The sequence below is a fragment of the Prinia subflava genome, chromosome 8, assembly GCF_021018805.1.
Source record: "Prinia subflava isolate CZ2003 ecotype Zambia chromosome 8, Cam_Psub_1.2, whole genome shotgun sequence".
Classification (NCBI taxonomy): domain Eukaryota; kingdom Metazoa; phylum Chordata; class Aves; order Passeriformes; family Cisticolidae; genus Prinia; species Prinia subflava.
In genome coordinates, this window is record NC_086254.1 from 5,222,738 (window position 1) to 5,246,238 (window position 23,501).

The 23,501-nt window shown below is 52.5% G+C and overlaps 1 protein-coding gene and 1 long non-coding RNA gene across 2 annotated transcripts; one reads left to right on the forward strand and one right to left on the reverse strand.

The window, feature by feature from the left end:
- Positions 1-1,509: 1,509 nt before the first annotated feature.
- On the forward strand, positions 1,510-22,200 carry YWHAG (tyrosine 3-monooxygenase/tryptophan 5-monooxygenase activation protein gamma). The gene is made up of 2 exons (XM_063402486.1): positions 1,510-1,780; positions 18,703-22,200. The coding sequence occupies exons 1-2, from the start codon at positions 1,694-1,696 to the stop codon at positions 19,357-19,359; spliced, it is 744 nt and encodes a 247-aa protein (XP_063258556.1). The 5' UTR covers positions 1,510-1,693; the 3' UTR covers positions 19,360-22,200.
- On the reverse strand, positions 7,667-22,809 carry LOC134553130 (uncharacterized). The gene is made up of 3 exons (XR_010081038.1): positions 22,177-22,809; positions 14,430-14,569; positions 7,667-13,471 (listed from the first exon to the last, which is right to left on the reverse strand). It is a non-coding gene; the product is annotated as an uncharacterized LOC134553130 (long non-coding RNA).
- Positions 22,810-23,501: the final 692 nt, after the last annotated feature.

Here is a 23,501-nt window from a genome sequence, read left to right on the forward strand (position 1 = left end):
GGGTTCCTGTGAGGTTTCAGAAGGAAACCACAGGGCACAGGGGATGGCTGAGTCCTCTGGGATCATCCCCACACATCCCAAAGCACCGAGGACAGTGGCTTTGGGAAGGGCCAGGAACATGTGGCGTGTGAAGGACAGTGTTCATCTGTGCATCAGCACTGCCTGGCTCTCTCCAACCAGGATAAAGTGTTTCCATTGGGATCACCCTGTGTATTAGACCCCTTTCCTTTCTCCCAGTGCCACAGCATCCTCTCAACACCACTTTATCCAGAGGCTTTTTAGGAAAACAGGATCCATTAAACCCTTCCATTTTTCCCAGTTCTATATCCTCCTCTCAACATCATTTTATCCATAAATTCTTTAGGAAAGTGGGATGTCTTATGACCCCCAGTGGCTCTCCCCATGCAGCAGAGCCCCACATGGCTGGAGCAGACGTCTTCATGCCAGGGATTATCCAGGAGTGAGTGCCCTGTGTGCCCAAGGTGATCTCCAGTGGGAATTCTCACCTCTCTGGATCAGGACCCTGGCCCTGGTGGGAAAAAGGGGCCAGGGGAAAGCAGGAGGCAGGGATTTGCCCCAGGATGTGTCACCACAACCCAGCCCAGCACTGCCACAGTGCCAGAGACCCCAGGCACAGCAACACTGGCAGGGTCTCCACAGGGGAATGGTGCATGGGCTGTGAATGTGACCAGGATGGGAACGGGTCTGGGTTTTGGATGGATTGGGGTTTTCAGTCGGGAATGGGCCTGGGCCACCAGTGGGTTTGGACTGTGGGTGGGCTCAGGCTGTGTGACCAGGATGTGAGCAGGTCAGGGCCAGGAGCGGGTCTGGGAATGAGTGGCACCAGGCTGTGTGTGGGTCCAGGCTCCGAGCCCAGCCTGAGGGTGGGTCCAAGCTGTGAGAGCCCGTGGGTTATGAGTGGGCACGGGCTGTGTGTGGGGCTGTGAGTGGGCCTAGGTTATGAGTGGGCACGGTGAGGACGGGCTGTGTGCGGTGTGGGGGCTCTCAGCGGGCCTGGGCTGTGACTGAGTCCACTCCGTGTGCGAGCCCAGCCCGCGGGTGTGCCTGGGCTGTGGGAGCGTCCACGCCCTGAGGGTGTCCATGCTGCGAATGGCTCCTGGGCCACGAGCGGGACCTGGCTGCGAGTGTGCGTGGCCTGCGGATGCACCCCTGCCCTGCGTGGGCCCGTGCCTGGCGCTGTCCCGCAGGTCCATCCCGAGGCCCGCCCGCCCCGCGGTGCCTCCCGGGGCTCCCCCGCTCCCCCCGGCGCGGGCCGCGCCCTCCGCGGCCCACCCGGGCCGAGCTCCGGTGAATCAGCACAGGCGGGGCCCAGAGGGGCGAGGGGGCGGTGCCCTGGCGCGGGGCACGACGGGAGATGTAGTCCTAGAGGGCGGAGCAGGGCTGCATGAACCCAGCACGGCTTCCGCACCTGAGGACTTCATCTCCCATCGTGCCCCGCGGGCCGGGGGTGGGCGGGGCGGCGGGGGAGGGGCGGGGCTGGGCGGGGCGCGCGCAGGGGGGTTGTGGTGGCCCGCGGCGCGCGCACAGCACCGGGCGCAGCCGCCGCCGCCGCCTCAGCCGCAGCAGCGCCGAGACCGCCGCGCCCTCCTCGTCCTCCTCTTCCTCCTCCTTCCTCTTCCTCCTCCCGGAGCCCGCAGCCTCCTCGCCCCTCTCCCCCCCGGACCCCGCGAAGATGGTGGACCGCGAGCAGCTGGTGCAGAAGGCCCGGCTGGCCGAGCAAGCCGAGCGATACGACGACATGGCGGCCGCCATGAAGAACGTGAGTCCCGTCCCGCGGCCGTCGCGCTCCCCACATACACACACCCCCTCCTCCTCCTCCCCCTGCCCCGCTGGGGCCGCCCTGCCCTCGCCCTATCCGCGTGTTCCCCGCGGTGGGTGGTGGGCTCGGCCGGTGGGGCCAAGGGGTTTTGAGGGCCCCGGTCCCTCGCCCTCCGACACCCCCAGCTGAATCCCGTTCCCGCCGCTTTTCCCGATCCAGGGTTACTTTAATTTTTACGGACCCCCATCCTCTGCCCTAGAGCCCCCCACGCATCCCTTCCCCTGCTTTAGGGCCCCCACCCAGCCCCACGCATACTGCTCGTGTGTCCTAGACCCCCCTCCCCACATCTTTCGCCTGTTCTGGGGTGCGCATCCAGCCCCACACATCGCCCTCCCCTGCCCTAAACCCCCCACCGCATCTTCTCCCTTATTCCGGGGCCCCCACCCGGTCCCACACATCCCCCCTCCGTGCCCTGGAGCCGCCCCTCATCCTCCCCCTGCTCCAAACCCCCGCGCTTTGCCCTGCTGCCCCCACTCAGCCCCACGCACCCCCTCCCCTGCCCTAGAGCACCCCCACATCCTCTCCTCCGCCTTCAAACGCGTTGCCTCCGCAGCCCTGCAGCCCCCCACATCACCTTCCAGCCGCATTTCTTCTGTCCCCCCACCCCAGGGCCCCCTGCCTGCCCCTCGCACGCCCCCCTGCCCACCCTGCCTCAGCGTGGCGGGGCAGAGGAGCCCGCCCGGGGTGCGGCGCTGCCCGGGGGGGTCACAGCGGCTCGGGGCCCGCGGGGCGAGGCACGGGGGGATCCGCTGTGGGGGGGTTGCGTGCACACCTCTCCCCGCTGCCGAAATCCCTCGCCGTGCATCCCTTCCCACGCGTGGTCGCCGGGGCTGGTGTGTGCCCCTGACCCCAAAGATCAGGAGCCCTTTCACTGTCAAAGCTCTTATTTTTACTGCTCTTGGTTGGAGATTTATGAATTGAGTCATGTTGTATTCATTTCACGCTCTTAAAATAAAGACTCTGCATATAGCAGGCTGATCTGATTTGTGACACTGAACGCTCCCCTTCAATACTGACATTTTGACAATATAAGAAGGGAAAAAAAAACATATCTCTGATCTGATCTTGCAAACAAAGCAATCGTGGGAGGCAGGATCAAGTCATTCCAGAAGATTCTGCATTTGTCATATTGCAGAGAGGCTAGACTGGGTGGAGGGAGGGAGGGGGTGCTTTAAAGGGGAAAACTGTTCTTTATGTTTGTCTTCTTAGTCAGGTCTGAACCTTTGCTGGGAGCTGGGGTGTCCTCCCCGGCTGATGAAAAGTGAATGCCGATCTGGGAATGTCGCAGTCTGCCGTGGGTGCAGCTCTGTTTGCCCATATTGCACCATTTTGTCAATAACCTTGCATTTATCAAACAGACAAAACTGTCACAGCCCGAGCCCGGGGAGGGAGGAGATGCCTTATCAAGGAATGAAATACGGATAATCGGAACGAGATATTATCACATTAAACCAGCCGGGCTGTCCCTCTGCTGCACTGTGGCTTTTATACCATTTTCTGATAGCGGCATCTATTCATTTTAAAGCAAAGCCTGCTGTGTGAGCAGATCCTACAGCTCATTTCCTACGGATAATACAGCCGCCGTGACAAAGCCGGCAGGGATATGCCCGGACTCACAGCCATGTTGCACCGTGAATTTCTCTTAGCCTGCTTCCCCGGGCTGGGTGCTTGAACCGCAGGTGTTGTTAAGAGCTCATATATATGTGATTTTTCCTTCCAGCCCTTACGGGCCCTGGTGAAACAGTAACCGGGCTAACGCCTCTTATCAGCTGCCGAGTAGTTTGGCCGTAAGGAAGCGATCCCCAGCGGGAGCGCTGCCGCCTCCCTTCACCAGCAAACAAAAGGCAGAGCTTTGTTCTTCCCTCCTGCACCGCGCTGCCCCAACTCCGGCACGGCCGGTGCGGCGGCCACGGCCATGTCACAGCCGTGTCACAGCCGTGTCACACCGGTTATCCCCGTCGCCGTGCGCTGCCCAGCCCCCAGCCCCGGTTGTGCGGGAGGCTGATGACCTCGCACTCATTTCCGTAGCAACGCCTAGTGATGTCATATGCCATGGTCCAAGCTGCAATGCACCCAGGCGGTAGCAGAGAGCATGCGGGCTGCGCCTAGCGAAGGTGATGCAGAGCCATCCTGCCCTCCAAACCGAGCCCTCCCTAGCACCCTGCTGGGAAATGCTGGATGGTTCTCCTTTCAAAGCCGTCGTGGCAATGATGGGCAGAAAAGAGGCTCGTTTTCCTGCAGCTTCATTTCATGTTGCATTTTGGTGGCTGCCTCGCATGGGGCAGCTGGGTGGGTTGTTCAGCCTCAGCCCTGTCTGCTTGGGAACCCGTGCTGAATGGCTGTGTTAAGGGTTTAAAATGGAAATGGTGTGCTGGGGTTCTGGCTGTCTGCTGATTCATCCAGTGATGTCTGGGATCGCCATAGTTTCTCAAAAATAATATTTATATATATGATAACTTCTAGCTCCTTGCTTCTTGCAAGTGCTAGCTGCCAGTGCCCCTAATTGCTGCCTGCAATTATATTGCTGTTGCAGGAGCAGGATTGCTCTTTCAGCTCCCAAAAGGGGCAGTTTTACTGGGGGGGTGTCTCTGAAAACACAGCAGGTGCTCCCCTCACCTACCAGAGGGAGCAGAAGGTGGTGCCACACCCAGGAAGGGTGCAGGGCTGGGCCCATCCATCCTGGTTATGTCTTCATGACCTTGGTCATGTCTCTTGTCACCTCAGTGCTGTCTCGGGGTACTATCAGCACTGTCAGGTGTTGGGGGACAGGAAAGCTCTCTCCTGGTCCCCAGGGTGGTCAGTGGTCAGACACTGGCCTTGGGCTTGCTAGAGTTTCACTTCCCACAGTGCTGGTGGCTGGAGCAAGATGCATTTTTGTCTGGTTCAGCTTCGGGAAGAGCTTTCCTGTCCGAGCCCATGCCAGGGCTGGGGATCGATATCCATTAGCTGGGGAGAGCTGCTGGAGGCTTTCCGGAGGTGGGAGCCCTGCCAAGCCCCTGGCCAGCGCTGCCCAGGGAGCAGAGCACCTGCCTCCCCACAGACCTCTGTGCTGAGAGGGTGTGCAGGTGAATGAACAAGATGATTGCAATAGCTTATGCAGGAAATAAGTCATGTTTTAAAAGTGTGTGGGGAGAATTATTGCACTGCACCTATGTACGGTGTAGGTGTGGGGCTGTCCTCTGTGAGGGAAATGCCTGACTGCTTCACTTTGGAGGGCCCAACCTCTGCAGCAGGGCCATGGCTGTGCTGTGTGCAAGGACCACCAAGTGTGGGTGTGGAGGGGGGAATGTTGGAGATGCTGGAAAGCAGATGGCTGCTCCAGGCTTTAGACACCACAACTCGGTGCAGTAAATGGCCATTGTGGGTGGAGGAGGAGCGTGAGGATGGGGAATTGCAGGCCTTCCCTGGCACTGGGTGTGTGGGCTTCTCCCGTGATGGTCACCAGCTGGGTGGGTTATCATCCCCCACATCCAGGATATCACTGCTGATAGCAAGGTTTCACACAGACAGCAGGCTCACCCTTGGAAAAAGGGGTAGTAACACAAATCCGTCCTGTCTGGAGAGTCCCCAGGAGGCAGAGCAGGGATGATTAGCTGTTTTCTGCTCGCAGTGTACACAGACAAAACGGTGGTGTGGAAAGGCTTCTCCAGGAGGAGTGCTGGGCAGGCCATCTGTGATGGTGGGAGGGGAGCAAGGAGTGTGAGCTGCTGTAGTAGCACTTCCCAGGGGGGCTGGGGAAGGCTTTGGAGAAACCATTCCCAGTGCCGAGGTGGATGGTGCAGTCATTAGCTGTTGGCATCTAATGGCAGCATTGATGCTCTTGTGCAGGCAGCATGAACGCTGCCTCCAGACCACTGGTGGATGCAGTGGTGGTAGGGATTGAAGACAGCCTCCCTTCCTGGAGGTCCATGGGGTCAGGACAGGATGGTGGCAGTCAGGAGCTCTGCCTGTCTGACCTTGTTCACAGCGTGGGGTTGTCTCTGTGTAACTCAGCCTTGGGACCTTACAGCAGTAGCCTGAATCACATCTGCACCTAAGCCCCAGATAGGCAGCAACGTGCCCTGTATGCAGCTCTAGTGGACACTGCTCACAGTAACTCACCAGTCTTCAGCAGATCAAGCTCTTAAAAATTCCTCTTTGAGCACCTGTGAGTTCTTATTTAGTCCATTTAGGAAGTCACTGAATTACAACACCATGGGTTTCTTAGTTGGCCAAGTGTAGCAGCCAAGGTGGACTCGACCTGGAATAGCTCTTCTTGAACTAAACAAAAATGATACTGATACTGTAATGGAGAATACAGCAGTTGAATTATACCTGGGGCATAGACAGTAAAACTTGGGCAAGGGTTCTCCATGAATCCCTGGATCATTTTGGCTTATCCAGTAAATCTCTTGGATGATGTCTAACCATGAAAGTACAAAAAGATTGGTGTGAGTTGTCTTGATCTATTAAATTTTTTTCAACCACCTTTATTTGCTGCTTCTTGTGTAAAAACGTGTCTGGTTCACAGGAGATTCAATTGTGTCAGTACACCAAATAACCTTCATAATGTCAGTGGATAAGCCCTATCTACCCCAGCTGTGTTCACCAGCTGATCTCAAAGTTGTCTGGAATAAACTTTTTGGACACTGATGATGTGTACTTTGGTTTGCTGGAATACTCAGGAACAGCAATTTAAGGACAACCACAGAACTTCAGCTCCAGAAATGTTTTGTGGATTGAAAACTCCAGCATCTAGGGGCATATACACTGTTCTTGGCAAGTGGATGATGCCTTTGGCATCCTCTTAGTGGTTCTCATGGATGTTCTGGACAGTGCTTTCAAGAGGGTTATCCACATAACTGTGGTGTAGCCCTCTGCCTCCTGCAGCTGGGATTTGGTTTCTGATCAGGAATATGAAAAACATGGTTCTTCCTCAGCTTCTATAGCTGGTAGAATGAAGATTTTCCTTAATTTGAGGATCCCCACCACATTTTTTCCTCTTCTTCATGTCTTCTTTGTGTGTACTACTGAACCACTTTTCTTGTGCCTGGGCCAGTACAATTAGTGCTGCTCAAAGGTGTGCTCAGCTTGGCTTTCCAAGTAGGAATAAACAGCCTCAGCTTTGCTAAGCTTAAGATCAGGGAGGTGGAGTAAAAGTGACCTGAAGGTCCCCATTAGCCTATCAGGGACCCTGGGTTTGTCCCCAGGCTGGTGACTGACCCCAAGATCACAATCCTACGGACAAAGATTTTTCAGAGCCTGATGTTTCTACTACCTCTGCAGGCTTGCAGCTGGGAATTGGATCTACTAACTGTTGCTCTTGAGGACAGAAGGAGAAACATGGCTCAGGGTGCAGCTGATGGAGCAGGGGCTGGGGAGGAGAGTGGTAGCCATGGCCTGACATCTGGAGAAACCTCCATGGATGGTGACACATCTGGCAGGGCCTAATGCACCAACTCTATGACTGAACTCTTGAGCTTCTGTTTGGAGCAGCTTCATGCCAAGTAAACCATGCACAGAAGTTGTGTGCAAGGGTACATATTTAGGAAAAATAAAAAATCCAAGCTTTTGTGTGTCCCAGCTGCTAGTGCTTGAGTAATCAACTGCTTTTTGGGAGGTGGCTTTGTCTGAGCTCAGAGGTGTCCTTGGATGTGGAGCACTGCTGAACTTGTTGGTGCTGCTTTTTCCTTGGCAGAGGTGAGTGGTGTGCTGGGAGCTCAATTCCAGTCTGGCAGGGAAGAGCCATGAGGACTGTCAGACTAGTTCAGACCAGAGCTGGCTGCTCAGGGTCCCAGCCAGGCTGTTCAGAGGCAGGTTCAGGGAAAGAGGCATTGGACAGTGCCTCCAGTCTGACCTGAGGGAGCTTTTCCTCAGATGGGTCAATGCCTGAGGCATGTAGGACTCTCCCTTGTGCCTTTCTGCCCTGTTCAGACTCCTGAGCTGCCAGTGAATGCATATTAGAATAACTGCAGTACAAAGCACACTGGAACAGGATTTGCCTGGCTGCCCAAGCATTTCTCCATTGACAGCCTTGATAGGATCCAGGCATCATCTTCCACCTCACCGTGGCAAAGCTGAGATGCAGGGCTGAGGTTGTCTCTGGGTAGCTGCTGCACCCTCGATGCTTCCAGGCATTCTTCAATGCTTCAGTGCTCTGCAGCTCATGACTGATTCTTCCAAAGCTGATAGTGTGAGGAGTATTTTTGTGCTAACTGGTTTGGAGCCAGCTTAGACCTTCTTTCCTTCGCTGGTTGAGTCTTTGTCCATTCTTTCCAGAAAGCTGAAAGCCTTCAACAACTTCTGCTCCTGACTGAAAAGGTAACTAACCTAACTGGAGTCTTACTCCCCAGTGTTAGAGTGCAGAAAAATGGCAACTGCCTTGTCTGGGAAGAAAATATTGAGTGAAAACATAAGTATTGACTTGATTTGACTAGTGATGGTCACTGCTGGGCAGCAATAGCCTGGAAACCAACTTAAACAACAGGAAGTAGCTATGGATTAGTCACTGTGCTAGATTTTGGGTGGCTTTGTCTTTCAGCCTCTGAAACCTTTGGCTTGACTTGAAGAAGCTGTGCAGATAAATGGTGGTTGTTGGTTTTATGCTGGTGGCATTGAGATAAAATGTTCTGCCATGGCTACTGGCTGCCAGGCTCTGCTTCTGTCAGTGCAGCTTTCAGTCATTGAAGGTGGGGGAACTCTTCTCTCCCCATGGAAATGAAATGGCTTTGTGGGAATGTTTTGCCCCTGGCTGCTTGATCTAATGAGCAGAGTCCTTCCTCCGAGTCTGAAATGAACAAAAATGGGGACAAATTTACTTTCATTCTGCTGTTTAAATTTATTTCTTTTTTTAAGTAAGAGGCCTGACTCTTTTCTCCAGAATCCAGATGTTAAGATGTGGGATTCCCACCCTTGACTCTGGGTGGGGATCCTGCCTGGGGGAGGAGCTCAGCAGTGAGATGGCTTTGTCCATCTTTTCTGAGTGCACAATGACAGTGAGGCTGAGCTGCTACATCCTTCTGGTCCCTCCTATGGGCTGGAGCCCTGGGAGCTGCTGGGGCTGGTAAATCGTAAGGGTTGATCTTCATCTAGGAGTTTCATGCTCTGAGTTGCACTGCTGGTTATTTTGGTATAGTCTAGAAAAGCGCAGAAATGGTAAATTCTGGAAAATGGAGCTGAAATGATGAGGCAGCAGTTCTTGGGCTGCAGGAAACACTGACAAGACTGTCTCTCAAAAGCAAAGCCTTCGTGTAGCAGGCGAAACAAAAGCCTTTGTCTGCCTGTTTAAGGGCAAACTTCCCCCAGTTTCAGGTTTTTCTGTGCTAACCCAGATTTAGTCACATCTCAGACGTGACCCAGTACATGCTCAATTAGATACCAAACAAACCTGATTTTTGGCCCCAAGCTAGTTATCTAGTGACCAGGGGCAGTGTATTAGTTAATTGCAGTAGGAGAGTAGAGAACATGTCACTGATGATGGCGTGAGATTCCTTTAAAGTGATCCCCAGATTAGGGATTAGAGTACTTAATGTTTTTCTTCTATAAAGGAGATGTTGGAATTGAGTCCGTCTATGGGTGTTTGAGGCAGCTGTGCTTGGACGAGCGCAAGTCTGCGGGGATTCCAAGTGCAAACCATTCCTTAATTGTTTGCAAATTCCCTCTGATCTCGCTAGATGGGTTGGCTGGCTTGGGATGTGTCTTTGCTTACGTACCAAGCAAAGCTACTTGGCGTGTCAGTGTGCTTCTGACTCCTCTCTAAGATGGTTTCAGCAAGGCTCTAGAAAAACACCAGCGAGAAGTCTCAGCTTCAGTGCTAACGAGGCTGCTGATGGACGCGTTGTTTGGACAGTTGTGGTGCTCAGCAGCATCAAGTTTATTAATAGTAGGTGGAGAAGCTGTTGCTGTGCCATGTGCTAACAGACACGCTCAACAATTGCTGTAGGAGATCTCTACTTGTAAAAGGCTAATGCTTAGTGTTCAGCAGTGAATGAGAACTTGGGGGAGATTAACAGCCTTTGATTTACACCCAGCTGGGGCAGGCGTTGGAGCTTTGCCTGTTTATGCTGTTGGGCTTTGTTACATGGGATGAATATTTCATTACTTACAAGTTGGGAGCTTGGCTTCTTGCATTTGGTGGTGTCAAGAGGATGTCAGCACCTGAGGGGTTCTGTCACCTGTGATGAACTGAGATCAAATCTGTGGTGGGAGTCCCTTGGGCTTCAGAAGAGGCTGGGAGGAGATGGCTGGAGCCAGGCGAGGGGAGGTAAACAGTTGGATCTGGGATAGTAAAGTGACCCCCCCTTTTAATTTAAAATTGGTTGCAGTGCTCCAGAAAGCTGCTAGAGCAAAAACTTGACTTTCTTCTGTTCTGCAAGTTTATTTAAGAAATTAAATAAAATTGCCTTTGCTAGAGGTGTGTAAGATCAAGTCTGAAATCCCCGAATCAGTGGGAGGGTAAAGTACATTTGGAGGGATAATCACCTTACCTACTGATGCAGAAATTAAACCTATCGTGGAGCTGGCATGCAGGAATTCACCTGGGAAGTCTCTTGCTTAATCTGGTAGAACATGTTTGAGACACCAAGGAACTGCTGGATCTACAGGCCAAGAGACCTAGAGCAAAAAATCTTGTGAGGTGTTTTTTTTAATATTTCCTGAATCTTACCTTGATGTGCAACAACCAGGTGTTTCCAAAGTGTTTGGGAGAGTGACATGGAGCAGCTAAAAACGTGCATGCTCACTGCAGGGAGTTTTGCATGGCTGCAGCTTCTCCCATTTCACCCTTTGGATCAGCAGCCTGCAGCTGCCATGGCAGCAGTGCTGTGCCGTGCCAAGGGAAGCCATGCCAGCAGACAGGAATTGCCCAGTTCATCCTGCTCCAGCAGACCTGGGAACAGCCTCTCCCAGCAACCAGGACCTGCTCTCAGCCTTGGGTGGCCTGCTCATGGCACATCATGTCTTTTCTCTCCACTTGGCTCAGCTAGGCCATGGGCACAGACATTTTTTGAGCCCCTGATTAAGGACAAGCCCTGGCACTTGATGCTGTGGGGAGGATTTGATGATCTAGTGGCAGGATTCTTACTGCCTGGCAGTGGGGCTGGAGGTGAGCAGGAAAGCACTAAGATCTGAGCCAGATTAGTACCCTTGGAAGCTGTGAGGTAAATCTTTAAGCAGCTAATGCTCCCAGCAGCACTAAACACCCTTCCCACATGAAACTTGTCACTTTTATCTAGAGAGTCCCAGGAATCTGTCTAGCTTGGGTTTGTTTTACCATGAATTGGAAAGAAAATAACCATCTTCCTTTGCATGAACCAAGTCTTAAGACTCTAGAAATGTCCAGTGGCCATCCTGTGGATGGCTGCTTCAGCTCAAAAGCCTATGAGTAGATGGAATCTTCTGAGGAATAATGCTTAAACAGAAATTTGAAAACCCTAAGTCTTCAAACTTGTACAGAAATGCTTCTGAGGAAAGAGCTGCAGTTTCTCTTGAAGAGCTCTTCAGCTCCCTCCTGGAAAAGCTTAATGCAGCCCAGAGGAGCCTGTAACAACCACGAATTGTCATTCCCCTTCCAAAAGGATCAGCAGATCAACTCTGAGCTCCTGAAACGTGTTGTGAGCTCCAGGGGTACATCTGAGCTCTCACAGCAGTGGCATGCTGTGGCACTGCTCCTCCACGTGCTTAGCAGAGAGCTTGGAGAACAGGCCTGTCAGCAGGGAACAGAGTGGATAATCCCAGGCAGGAGAGCTCCCCAAGCTGTTGGGTGATGGAGGAGGGCGGTGGTGATCCTGGGCTGCTGCTGAGGCACTCACAGAGCACAGCAGTGGGCAGATGAAGCTGCCAGCCTGCCATATCCTGGGGAAGGAATAGCTTGGCATCCCTTCTGTTGCTTTGTAGTTAGCAGGCAAAGGTGCTGGTATCCCATCTGCCAGGGACAGTGTGATGAGCCCTGAGTGACAATCCCCTGAAATAGGGACTGATGTGGTTGGACTCGCTGCTCTCTCCATCTGGTGGCTGCAAGGCACTAGGCCAACAGAGGTCGATCATTTTCCCCAAGAGATTTTAATAAGTGCGAGGCAGGTAGTGGCAGCAAGACGCTGAAACAAGTTGTCCTACGGCCAGATTTCATCTTGTTTAATAGCCTGTCAGTAAGGCTAATGGGAATCAGGGTGTTAATAAGGAAAACAGGAGAACTTGAGCATAATTCTTTCCTGGCTCAAAAAGCACATGCTGGTTAGAGGAGCAGCTCTCTGTGACAGGACTGTGCAATGCTAACTCAGAAATGGTTTGTAGCTCCTTCAACATTTGTTTGTAGAACACTTGAACATACACAAAACTGGGAGTCTGGGGTTTTTCCTTCCAGTTGGTTACTGGGATGTGTCTGGGCTGCTCTGTCCACAATAGCCATGGCAGGCAGATGCTCCCTCGTGTGTTTGCCTTATCTCATGCTGCAGAAGAAGTCAGGGACACAAATCGATGGCACCCAGGTGTTCTGTATGGAAAAAAAACCCGGAGTCGTTAGACCAAGTGCTGGGACTGCAGTGCTGCAGATAAGGGCTGGTACACGAAATGCTGCTGCCAGACACTCAATGGAGCAGCTCAGGGCTCTGCTGCTCTTACTGGTTTTCTCATCTTGGCTCCCTTCAACCTTTCACGTGCAAGAATGACCCAAATAGCTGAAATTTGCTTTTTTTCTAACTGAAACCCATGATGGCCACACTGAAACTGGAGTAGGAGGTCTGCAGGCTCCAAGGACTGATCAAACCTGAATGCAGTGCAATCACATGTAGCTGTTAAGCTGCAGAGACCAATGAAATAAATGAGCTCTTGGTTTCCACATCTCCCAGTTTTAAGACTTTGTGTTGGGTGGTTCAAAGTCGCCTTAAGTAATAAAGGCTGCAGAGTGGGATGAAAGCTGCTGTTAAGTGTAGGAACATGCAGAAATCCTAATTGGTGTCTGGAGCGCCTGAGTAGCCTCTGAGATGCAGCTGGGCCACAAGCAATAAACAGTTCTCTGCAGACACTGGTCCTTGAGGCACTGGGAGCAATTTGAAATGTAATGGTAGAACCATCCCGTGTGCCCTCAGCTGTTGTCCTGTGATGTGAACTGGCCCTGCCAGCCTAGAAAACGGGAACTAGCACAAATATTCATACTGAAACAGGGTAAGGAGAAGGCAGTGGGGAACTTGTGTCTGCCCACAGCCTGCACGTCCTTTTTTTTTGGTCTTGTCTGGGATGAGAGGAAGGGTGCGACCTACAGTCCAAAACCCCCCTGGCCACGCTGAGTTAAAACATGAGCAGAGGAGAGTGGAAGGGATCAGCAAGCAGAGAAGCAGTTATGGTGTGACTTCCACTTTGGAAGTGTGACAGGGGGCGAAGGCAAGACAACAGGGAAAAGAACCCAAACCAATCTGGTAACATTTTAGATTTAGGTCTGGTTTAACACACGCCTACTTTGCCAAAGTAGGACAGTGCTTAAGAAAAGCATCTTTCCGACTGCTGCGATGGAGTTGTAGGACAGCTCGCTCTGGTGCTTGGGGAGAAGCTGTTCTTGGTGAGGCTGTGTGACATCGAGTCGTGACTCTCACCAGGCTGCTGGGTAATGGTGACAATTTCATCTGCTTGGGGACAGCCATTTCTTCAAGTTAGGGCAAGCTGGGGACAGAAAAAAACAGGCAGTCTGTCAGTCATGACCTTCCAAAATGACAGCACTTGGGCTGCTGAAGGTGGTCACAGAATCATTAAGGGTGGAAAAGACCTTCAAGCTTACAGAGCCCAACCTTTAACGAGTCAGCCAGACCAGAGCACTTAGTGCCATGTCCAGTCATGTTTTGGATACTTCCAGGGGTAGAGACTCCACCAACTCCCTGGGCAGCCCTGAGCTGCATGTGAAAGAAAACAAGGCACTTGCTAGGGTTTGTATGGAGAGATAATAAACTTAATTACATGGTGCAGGAGCTCTGGATAGAACAGGAAGCAGGAGTGCTTGAAGGGGAGATGGATGTTGTGTATCCTGGTGGGTGAGGAGCTCTGGTGATCTTTAAAAACTGTTCTCAGTGAACAGTTTGAAGTTCCCATGGCTGTCTCTGTCTCTCCAGGAAAGCTTCTCTGCTTTATAGCTGTCTGATGTCTTGAAGGACTCAGATTCTCTTTTAGGCAATAAGAAGAGCAAGTGTTGATGTTTATAACGTGGGTTAAACTGTCAGATGTTGATGGTATTCCCCAGGGAAGGATCTCTGGGTCCTCTCAGCTTGCCAGTGCTGTCTGCTTTAAGATAAGACATCAAAGCCAGGCAGAAGCTGTAAATGGGTGGGCACTTAATTATCAAACTAAGTGAAAAATGTGCAAGGATAAACAGGTAGAACCAAGTCCTGTGATGGATCTTCACTTCCGTCACTGAACAGACCTCAAAACCAGTAATTTCCTGATGTAAGCTCAAGCCTGCTTATGCAATGTGAGAAGTGGAAGTCCTGGAATAAGCCCCTAACCAACCTGACTTGCTGTTCTCTGGGAGCAAACCTTCCCCGTGGGTGTCCCCAAAGCCTGTTAATCGGGATACTTCCAGAAAGAAGGTGCTGTAGAAACAACCCTTGTGTTTTTGGAGTTTACATACCTTGTCATTAGGGGCAGGTAAAATTTTGCTTGCTCCCTGGCTTCTTCTCATGAGGCTGAACCTTGCCTGGCAGCAGTGTGATCCTCGGGCATGCCGGGAGCCCGGCAGGTTTTGGGCAGGGTGTTGAGTCAGAGTTCCAGCTGTAGTGGAGAAATCAGAAAAACCTTCTCAGAAATGGTGCCGCCTCTGCAGTGCTTTGTTGCAAATCAGAGGGCTTGGATTTGTACAAGCCTCTGGTCTCCCAAGCAGTACAAACCCTAAACTTCCAGCAATTTTTGTCCAATGGGAACTCACAGAGTTTCCCTGTGGCTTAAGGGCACTTGAGTCCTGGTGGTGCAGACACTGTGCCATCGGAGAACTGGTGAGACTGGAACTGGCAGTGTTCTCCTTTTTGTGATGGAACGTGCCTCCCAGCCAGAGCCTGGCAGCATGGACTGCTCCAAGCCAAGCTCCCTGCACTCCCTGCTAGCTGTCCTTGTGCAGTCTGCTCCTGGCAGGTGTGTTCTCCTTTTTTTTTTTTTTTCCAGAATAGCTGAAAGACTTTCCTCTATCTCTATCAAATTTCCACCATGTGGATCAGCTCCTTGTCCTTCGCTGTTTATGCCACATCCAGCACTTGACACCATTTCAGGCACATGCATCTCCTGCTCCTCTCCCCAGTCTCCATGGGTACAAGAATGAGATGAGGCTGGACAGTTACTGAGATTTGCAGAACAAATTCTGCTGTTCTGTGCTGGCAGCCAGGGAAGTAAAACTCCAAACGGACTGAGCTTCCCAAAGAGCAGGTAAACTCCAGCGGGGGGCTGATGCTTTGTGCTCCTGCCAAGCCCTCCTAATGCCAAATCAAGATTTTCCTTTGGCTGTTTGAAGTCTCTGACTCCATGCAACAGTGCTGGAAATGGCATCAGGGGACCTGATCTGGGTACTGCCCTTCTTCAGGGAGGTGAGACCCCTTCAGGGTGTGAGTTAACAAGGAGGCAGTTCTGCCCTTCCATAATATGACTGCTGCAGTGTGATCCAGCCCTGATGCAGGATATTGCCTTATTTGATGGTATATCAGAGGCATTCAGTGCAATGCTACAAACTCAGTATATCAGAACCTGCTGTTCAGCCTGCTGTGGCTTGATTGGACTCACTTTGTTTCAGAATCCTGCAGTGCAAGGAAAAAAAAATCAGCGTTTGTTTGGCCAGCACAGGCTGCAGAGAAGGCACAGTCCCATGTGACATGTGACAGGCTGGTGCAGAGGTGTTGGAGTGGTTTGTGCTGGAGATGGGCACTGGTGCAGTGCTGTGGGAAGAGCAGAGCTGACAGTGACTGCAGTCTGGAGTGTGGAGGGGGCTGTGGCAGGAAATGCCAGCACAGGCAGCCCTGGGCAGACTTGAGGGCAGGCATGTCCACAAAGGCAGCTGAACTTGGGATACATCTTTTCTGCCTTTTTCTAACTCTGATAAGACAGCTCAGTGCACCTTGCTGTCTTATACCTTGTGTCCTGGGCATCTTGCATTTTCTTCCTCCTGGGAATGTGAGAGCCAGATGGTTTTCTGTTCTTCCTCCCTCAGCTCAATTGTGAACTGAAGTGTGTGGGACTACAGTCTCTTCCCTCTCCTGGCGCTGAGGGCCGTGGTCCTCGTCCCCACCCATGTCACATCTTGGCCATGTCTCTGCAGTGCTCCTTCCTGGGAGTCTGGGTCCTGCTAGAAAGCAGTGACGTGGTTAACAAGGCTCCCTTCCTGCTTTTACAAGTTCCCTGTGAGCTCCCTGGGGGAATCTGCTGTCTCCACAGGTGCACTTTCCATCTGTCAGCCGGTTTGTTGAAAGGATTTTGACAGGCAACTTTCCTCCGTAATCCTTCATAGCTTCGAATTTAAAATGTTTATGGCAAAGCTAATCCCACGAAACTCCCTGTAGTTTTAATAAATCTGTCCTCCAGCAAGACTCTTCTGGTGAGAGGAGGTAAATCTACTTCTTCCTGCAGTGATAAGTATCTGCAGACGTGGCTGTGGGGCACCTGCTGGTTCCTCACTTCAAAACTGGTGTCTCTTCTCAGCACATTGCTAAAAGCAAAATTTCATGTGATGATCAATCTCAACAACTCCCGTTAGGACAGAAAACTCTTGGAATCAGTGAGTTTCTTGTATGGCTGTTGGTGTTGGACACTCCACTCACAGCTGGAAGAGAATAACTCAGGCTGGGATTTCTGGATGTTTCTAGTTTCAAATCCCTCACCCAAAACAGGGCAGCTTAGGTGGGACAAGCCCCCAGGTAACCCGGTGGAGTCTCTGAGGACAGATAACCCGTAAGCTCTGGAACAGGGAGAGATCTTGGGTTTGCTCCCAAAAGTTGTCATTAACTCACAGAATCATTACTGTGTGTTTGTGCAGTAAGTTTGTGTCACTGAGAGGGGAGAATGAAGGGAGACTTTCTGTAAAACTGCAGAGCAGAGATCTCAGCACACAGGCAGGCTGGAGGCAGCATTCGAGTGTCTCACCATGGGTGTTTGGGCACACTGTGGCCGGGCCCTGCCTGGCTCTGCTGCAGAAGCAGGATATCACAGGGATCCAGGGCCCTGTGGTCAAACAGTCACATTGTCCTGGCCAGGAGAGGGGTGTGAGGGTTGGCCTGGCACTGGGAGCTGCTGGACGGCCCCGGCATCGCTGCCCTGCTTACCTTGGGCGGGAGCACTGGCAGCTACCCTGGCATCTTGCTCTGTGCTCTTTGTCCCTTGCCACTGCTGGCTGCTGATAGTCCCGGGAGATCCTGCCCTCATTAATGTGACACCCATTTCCCCACTCCCTTGGCTGTCTCTGACCCTGGAGCAGAAGCAGTTGTGCTGCTTTGCACAGGCAGACCCTCTTCCCTATGGAGAAGGGGTGTCTGCTGCTCCTCTGGCAGGCTCTAGAGCATTCTGTGGAGCAGCACGCTGGGAGTGGAGGGTCTGGTTGCTGCCTCTGCCTCGAGGGAAAGGGCTGGGGGGGTCTGATCAGAGACTGCTTGCTGTGGGGGAAACAGGCTTGGCTGTAGCCTGGTTTTGGGAGGAGACATCAGTAGAGCATGGCTGAAGAGCTGCAGGAGGAGTGGATGTGCTGGAATGTGCAGGTCAATATGGTGTCAGCAACTGTGAGTCATTCCAGGCCATTCCAGTGAGGTCCTGGGCTGGGCCTTTGACCTCCTGATCCCCACCATAAATGTGGTTATCGGGGCCCAGAGCAAACCTTGTCCTTAGAGATCCTTGTGAAAGTGACTCAGTGTTTGCAGAAGCCTTTCACATCCAAACCATGACCTAATCCTTTACTGCCGTGAGGTGGCTCACAGGTTCCTGCTCTGCTGGCCTCATTCCCGGGTGGCTGTGCCCAGGGTGTGGATGTGGGGTGGGGGCGTGTCCTGGGGGAAAGGGGACAGTGGCCATGCCAGGCCCAAAGTGCCACCTGGCAGCTGTAACCGCCCCAGGGGAGCAGCCGAGTGCAGCTGCCCCGGGGCGTCCTGACTGCTGCAAGGGCTTCTCCTGCCCCTGCTGCAGTCTTGGCTAAAGGTGCTGCCCGGTGGCTCCAGCCAGCAGTGGTGTTATGGGAGCTGGAAGGGGATTGTTGTGATACCAAGTGATGTTTCCTAAGTACTGAGGGAGCTCTGTGCTTGTCATCTCTGTAATCCCTGTGTGTTTTTTGTGGTGCATGAGACAGGTGACCTGTTTACCTCAGTCAGGAAAATCCAGTGTGGGGGATTTCTCCCTCACCATGGGAGCTTTTAAGTCCTCATCTGTGCAGGTGTCTGAAGCAGTTTTAATTGTACCATCTCAGAGATTCTTTGGGTGTCTCTCAAGCGTGCCCCATGCTCGTGGGAAGTGGAAAAGATGAACACCCTGTAGCTGTGGTGGTGGTGGTAATCCATGCAGGTAGCTCGTAACCCTGGGCCACCTCCTCCCTCTTGCTTTGGCTGTCCCTCTCCCCTGCATCACCAAGCCCAACTCTCATCCAACAGGTGAAAGGCATCTCTTTCCTAGAAGATTATTCTTGTTCTGGAAGATGCTGATCTCTCAAATAAAACCCAACCCCTGCTCCTTTTGTTGTGGGTCTGGACCCACAGCATGATTTCCCAGCTGGCTCCTGCTGGGATGGGAGCAGACACAGAGCTGGATGACAGAGCAGGACTGTGCAAGCCGACTGCCTCCTCCTGCCTCTCTAGAGATGCACAGCAACACCCAAAGGCGTGGTGGGAGTGTCAAACAGCTGGTGCTTAACCCAGATGTCTCTTTTCTTTCCCCCTCTCTCCGTGCAGGTGACGGAGCTGAACGAGCCCCTGTCCAACGAAGAGAGGAACCTGCTGTCCGTCGCCTACAAGAACGTGGTGGGGGCGCGGCGCTCGTCCTGGCGGGTCATCAGCAGCATCGAGCAGAAGACCTCCGCCGACGGGAACGAGAAGAAGATCGAGATGGTGCGCGCCTACCGCGAGAAGATCGAGAAGGAGTTGGAAGCGGTGTGCCAGGATGTGCTGAGCCTGCTGGACAACTACCTGATCAAGAACTGCAGCGAGACGCAGTACGAGAGCAAAGTCTTCTACCTGAAGATGAAAGGGGACTATTACCGCTACCTGGCCGAGGTGGCCACCGGGGAGAAGAGGGCGACCGTGGTGGAGTCCTCGGAGAAGGCCTATAGCGAAGCCCATGAGATCAGCAAGGAGCACATGCAGCCCACCCACCCCATCCGGCTCGGGCTGGCGCTCAACTACTCCGTTTTCTACTACGAGATCCAGAACGCGCCGGAGCAGGCCTGCCACCTGGCCAAGACGGCCTTCGACGACGCCATTGCCGAGCTGGACACCCTCAACGAGGACTCCTACAAGGACTCAACGCTCATCATGCAGCTCCTCCGCGACAACCTAACGCTCTGGACGAGCGATCAGCAAGACGACGACGGCGGAGAAGGCAACAACTAGACCCCCCCGATGGACTGGCAGCCGCACGCTGATGCTAACTACTGCAGTCTTTATTTTTTTCCCACGAGTGGGGGGGGGTCCGGGGTGGGGGAGGGAAAGGGAGGGGACACCTTCCCAGGGAGGCCCCCCACAACCTGTCTTTGATTGCCTCGTTGACATTTTTGCCAAAACACCACTAGTGGAAGTCAGGCTGGCTGTGCTGGTATGGAATAGCAGCCTCACTGGCATATGGACTGTTCTGTAGATTATTAATACAAGTGGAGCTGTCTTTAATTTAACTTTATTGCTAGAAATAAAAAAGGGTTTTAAGACGAATTTGCGTGGATGGAATGGCCCTCGTTTTTAAGGAAAGCAACGCAAAAACATTGAAAAAAAAGAAAAAAAAAAAAAAAGAAGGGAGTTCTGTGGTTCCAGTAAGGCTTCGAGCGTTTGTTTCCGCAGCCCAGGTGCCGTGTGCCCGCGCCACGTCGCGGGGCCTCTCTCTGCAGCGCTCTGCCTGCCAGGGCACAGCTGCAAATCCCCAAATTGAGAAGGAATTAAAAACAAAACCAACAAAACTAAAGAATTTGGGGCTCGCAAAGCCCTGGGATTTAGGCCATCCAATTTTTTTTTTCCTTTTTTTTTCTTGTTTCCTCTATATTTTTTTTCTTGGTTGAAATATTTATTAGGGTAGCTTACAGTATTAACAGTAAATTGCAGTTTACAGTATTTCTACATTACAGCCATATGACATCAAGCCTTTGATTGTCTGTTTTTCTTTCTTTTGCTAGTTCTTTTGGCTTGCCTTCCTGAGCAGTCCTCGCCTGTGGACTGGCTTTAGCTATTCTGTGTCGCCCAAGGCAAGAAGACCGCCCGCCCGAGGAACATCAAAGCTGCTCTAGTTTTTTGGTCAACAGCTTAACAGGTGCTTGGCTAGCGGCTGTTTCAACTATTTTAAGTCCACAGCAAAAGGTTTAAGAACTTAATTAGACAAAGGGGGAAGTGTTTAAACTTAAAAATGCCACTTAAATAAAAAAACAATAAAAAAAATTTAAAAAAAAGAGCATTCAGGTCTGTATGTCATGTACTGTGTTTGGTATTTCAAAAGACCATCCTGATTTAAGGTGCCACAGCTGCTTCCTCAGGGATTGCACTGCCATTTCACTCTGCCTGACTTTCTCCCACTGTACCATGAGGTTTGTCAGCAGATCTCCGGCACCCAGGGCTCCCTTGTTTGTCACCAGGGAAGCCGGGTGTGTTTTCCTTTCTCCTGGGGAAGCTTGTGGTGTAATGAGTGAACTTCAGGAGCTTAGACACTAATTTGGTAGAGAAATTCCTCAAGGGAAGAGCTACAATCATAGACATTTCTATCCACCATCGGGAGCCCAGGAACTTAGTTCTCTTAGGAAAATCTTTTCCGAGTCTGTCTGATCCGGCCGGGGGTGGGAGTCGGGGCATCTGAGTTGCTTAGCAGGTAATACTTACCCCATTTTGAGTCAATTTAGCTTTAATTTTGATTTTTTCCTACGGTTGTTGGAGGTTCACTGCTGTTCTCTGGCTGGCGGAGCGCTGCGCCCTGCAGCGCCTCCCGCAGCGCTGCGCAGTGAGGAGAACCCGCGCTCGTGCTTTAATTCCTTGTTGTGATTCTGATGCCGATTTTGGAACCAGGCTTCCCCTGCCCCTTGCGAGAGCCAGCCCGACACGGTGAGGCACGCACGGCACCGCCACTCCCGCCGGGGGACGGACACGGCTCCAGCCCCTCCCGCCGCCCGGGAGCGCCCCGGCCCCGGCCCTGCCCGCCAGGGCTTTGTTTTGCCCGGGGTTCCCCCGCCCCGAGTGTCCCGCAGGGAATTCGGGGCGCAGCATCCGCGGCGAGGGATGTGCGGTGCCGCTGCGTGCCGGGACCGGGAGATGCTTTAGGCTTCTGCCCTCCCTCTTTCATTGCCCCCCGTGTCCCGTGAGTAGTGTTGTCCCAGCTGTATAATTTGGAAGTGATTTACTGGAATTACAAAACCTATCTTCTCTTTTTTTTTTCTTTTTTTCCTTTTTTTTTTTTCCTTCTCCAAAATAATTACTACTCTTTTTGGCTTTTTGCTCTGGCTGCTTTAGGAAACTTACGCAGGAGAGATGGCACAAGAGGGCTAAAAAACGGAGTGGGGGTCAGGGACTTGATTTTTAAGCAGCTTGAATGGTTTCTTTCATTTTTTAAGAGATGCACTTGCCTATGATACTGTCTCTCCAGTGAAATGATTACTGCTCCATTACTCTATTGATACAATATTGTGCATGCTAGTGTCGTATTTCTATACAGTAGCTTGAAATTTATTAACTTATACTGTAGATGTTATGTATTCCTATGACAAAATAGTCTTCAAAATTTTTTTAAAGTTTTTTAATTTATTTTTCTTTCCTTTTTTTTTTTCGGGGGTAAAGTTTGCTCTACCAAATAGTGATCGTAACAAACTGATCTGTTATGGATGTTGCTATAGTGACATGCAATTATATATGATTTTGTTTTTAAAAAGGAAAAAAAAAAAGCAAAAGAAAACACCAGTGTTAGCTTAATCTTAATGTCTGGTGTTCGTCATGGTGAAATTATAACTATTACAGTGTAGGAGAACAATGACTGTGTTCTTTGAATGAGCCTTTGTTTGTGCTTTTTGTCATGTTATGCAGTGAACTATTTTTAAGGTCTAATCAGTGATTATTTTTCCAACTCCGTGTTTCTGTAAGGAATTATTTCACACACGGACCATTCTTAGCAGTTTTTCCTCAGTGATGGAATATCATGAATGTGAGTCATTATGTAGCCGTCGTACATTGAGCAAATAAACTTACAGATCTGACGTCAGCGCTGCTTAATTGTTATCGCCTGTCTCGACTTTCTGGGGGGCTCCGTGGGGCGGGGGGGGCCTGGGTTCTGCTCCTGGGGCCGCTCCCTTCCCTGCGGGCGGAGGCTTCGGCCGGCTCCTCCCCGGGGCAGAGGCGGTGCCCTGCGGAGCCGTGGGGAGGCTCCGGCGGGCTCAGGAGGGGCTGGGTGGGTCCTTCCCCACCTCCGTCCTTCCCCACCTCCCTCCCTGCCCGATGGTTTTCCGCTCGCAGCCACACGCGCGGTGACTCACGCTGTAAAAATACCGCCCTCCCCGGGAAACTATAAACAGAAAATGCGCCTTGACTCACGCGCCCTGCCAGGGGCCGGGGGCTGCGGGAGCGACACCCCCGGGAAGGGGCCGGGAACAGCCAAGGAGGGGCTGGGGGCTCACCGGGCACCCGCACACAGCGAGGGGCACCCCGGCCCCATGGCAGCGCCCCGGCCCCGGGGCTTTCAGGGAAGCGAAAGTCGCCGTGGCGTGGCCACAGAAGAGGGGAAGGGGCCGAGGATGCTCCTCGGGGGCTTCTTCCCCTTGAGTCCAGCTTGGGCTGGAGAAGCCTCACACACACACAGGAACCCGCCCCGGGCACAGGCGGGACCCCCGGCAGCAGCAATTGATCACCGGGATCAGGAATTGATCACCGGGATCAGGAATTGATCCCCAGTGTCTGCCTGAGACCTGCCAAACTCATCACACCCGACTGCGGGGCAGAGGGGCTGGGGGCAGGAGCTCAGGGGCACGAGGAGCCCCCCGAGGTCGGAGAGGAGCCTCGCAGCTGCAGGATTCCTCCCAGGTCACTGCCAGCGGGATGACTCAGGGGGGATTAGTGGGATTTGACAGAGCAGGGAACATCAGGGGACAGCGAAGCCGTGGGCCTGACCTCGGCCATGTAGGGCAACCCTGGCACCCGGGGGCATGGAGGGCACGGGGCCAGCCGGGGCCAAATGGCACCAGACCACAACCTACCCCCTCTTCAGCCCCCCAGGGAGGCTGCAGCCCTGAGCTGAACCCCCAACCCAGCCCCTCAGACAGTGGGGTGGAAGGGAAGGGCAGCACTGGGGGGCAGGACTGGGTGGGTTCTCATCCATGAAGCCCCTATTTGCCCTATTTGCACCATCCCAGGATGGCGACACTGGAGTGTGCAAACCCCAAATACTCTGCTAGGGAATGTGGAGACTCTGAGTGTGGGAGAGCAGGAATGAGGAGGCTGTGCTGAGATCTGGAATTGGAGACACCGGGGGTGTGGGAGACCCAGATTGTGGAAAACTGGGATGCTGAGCCAGGGATGCT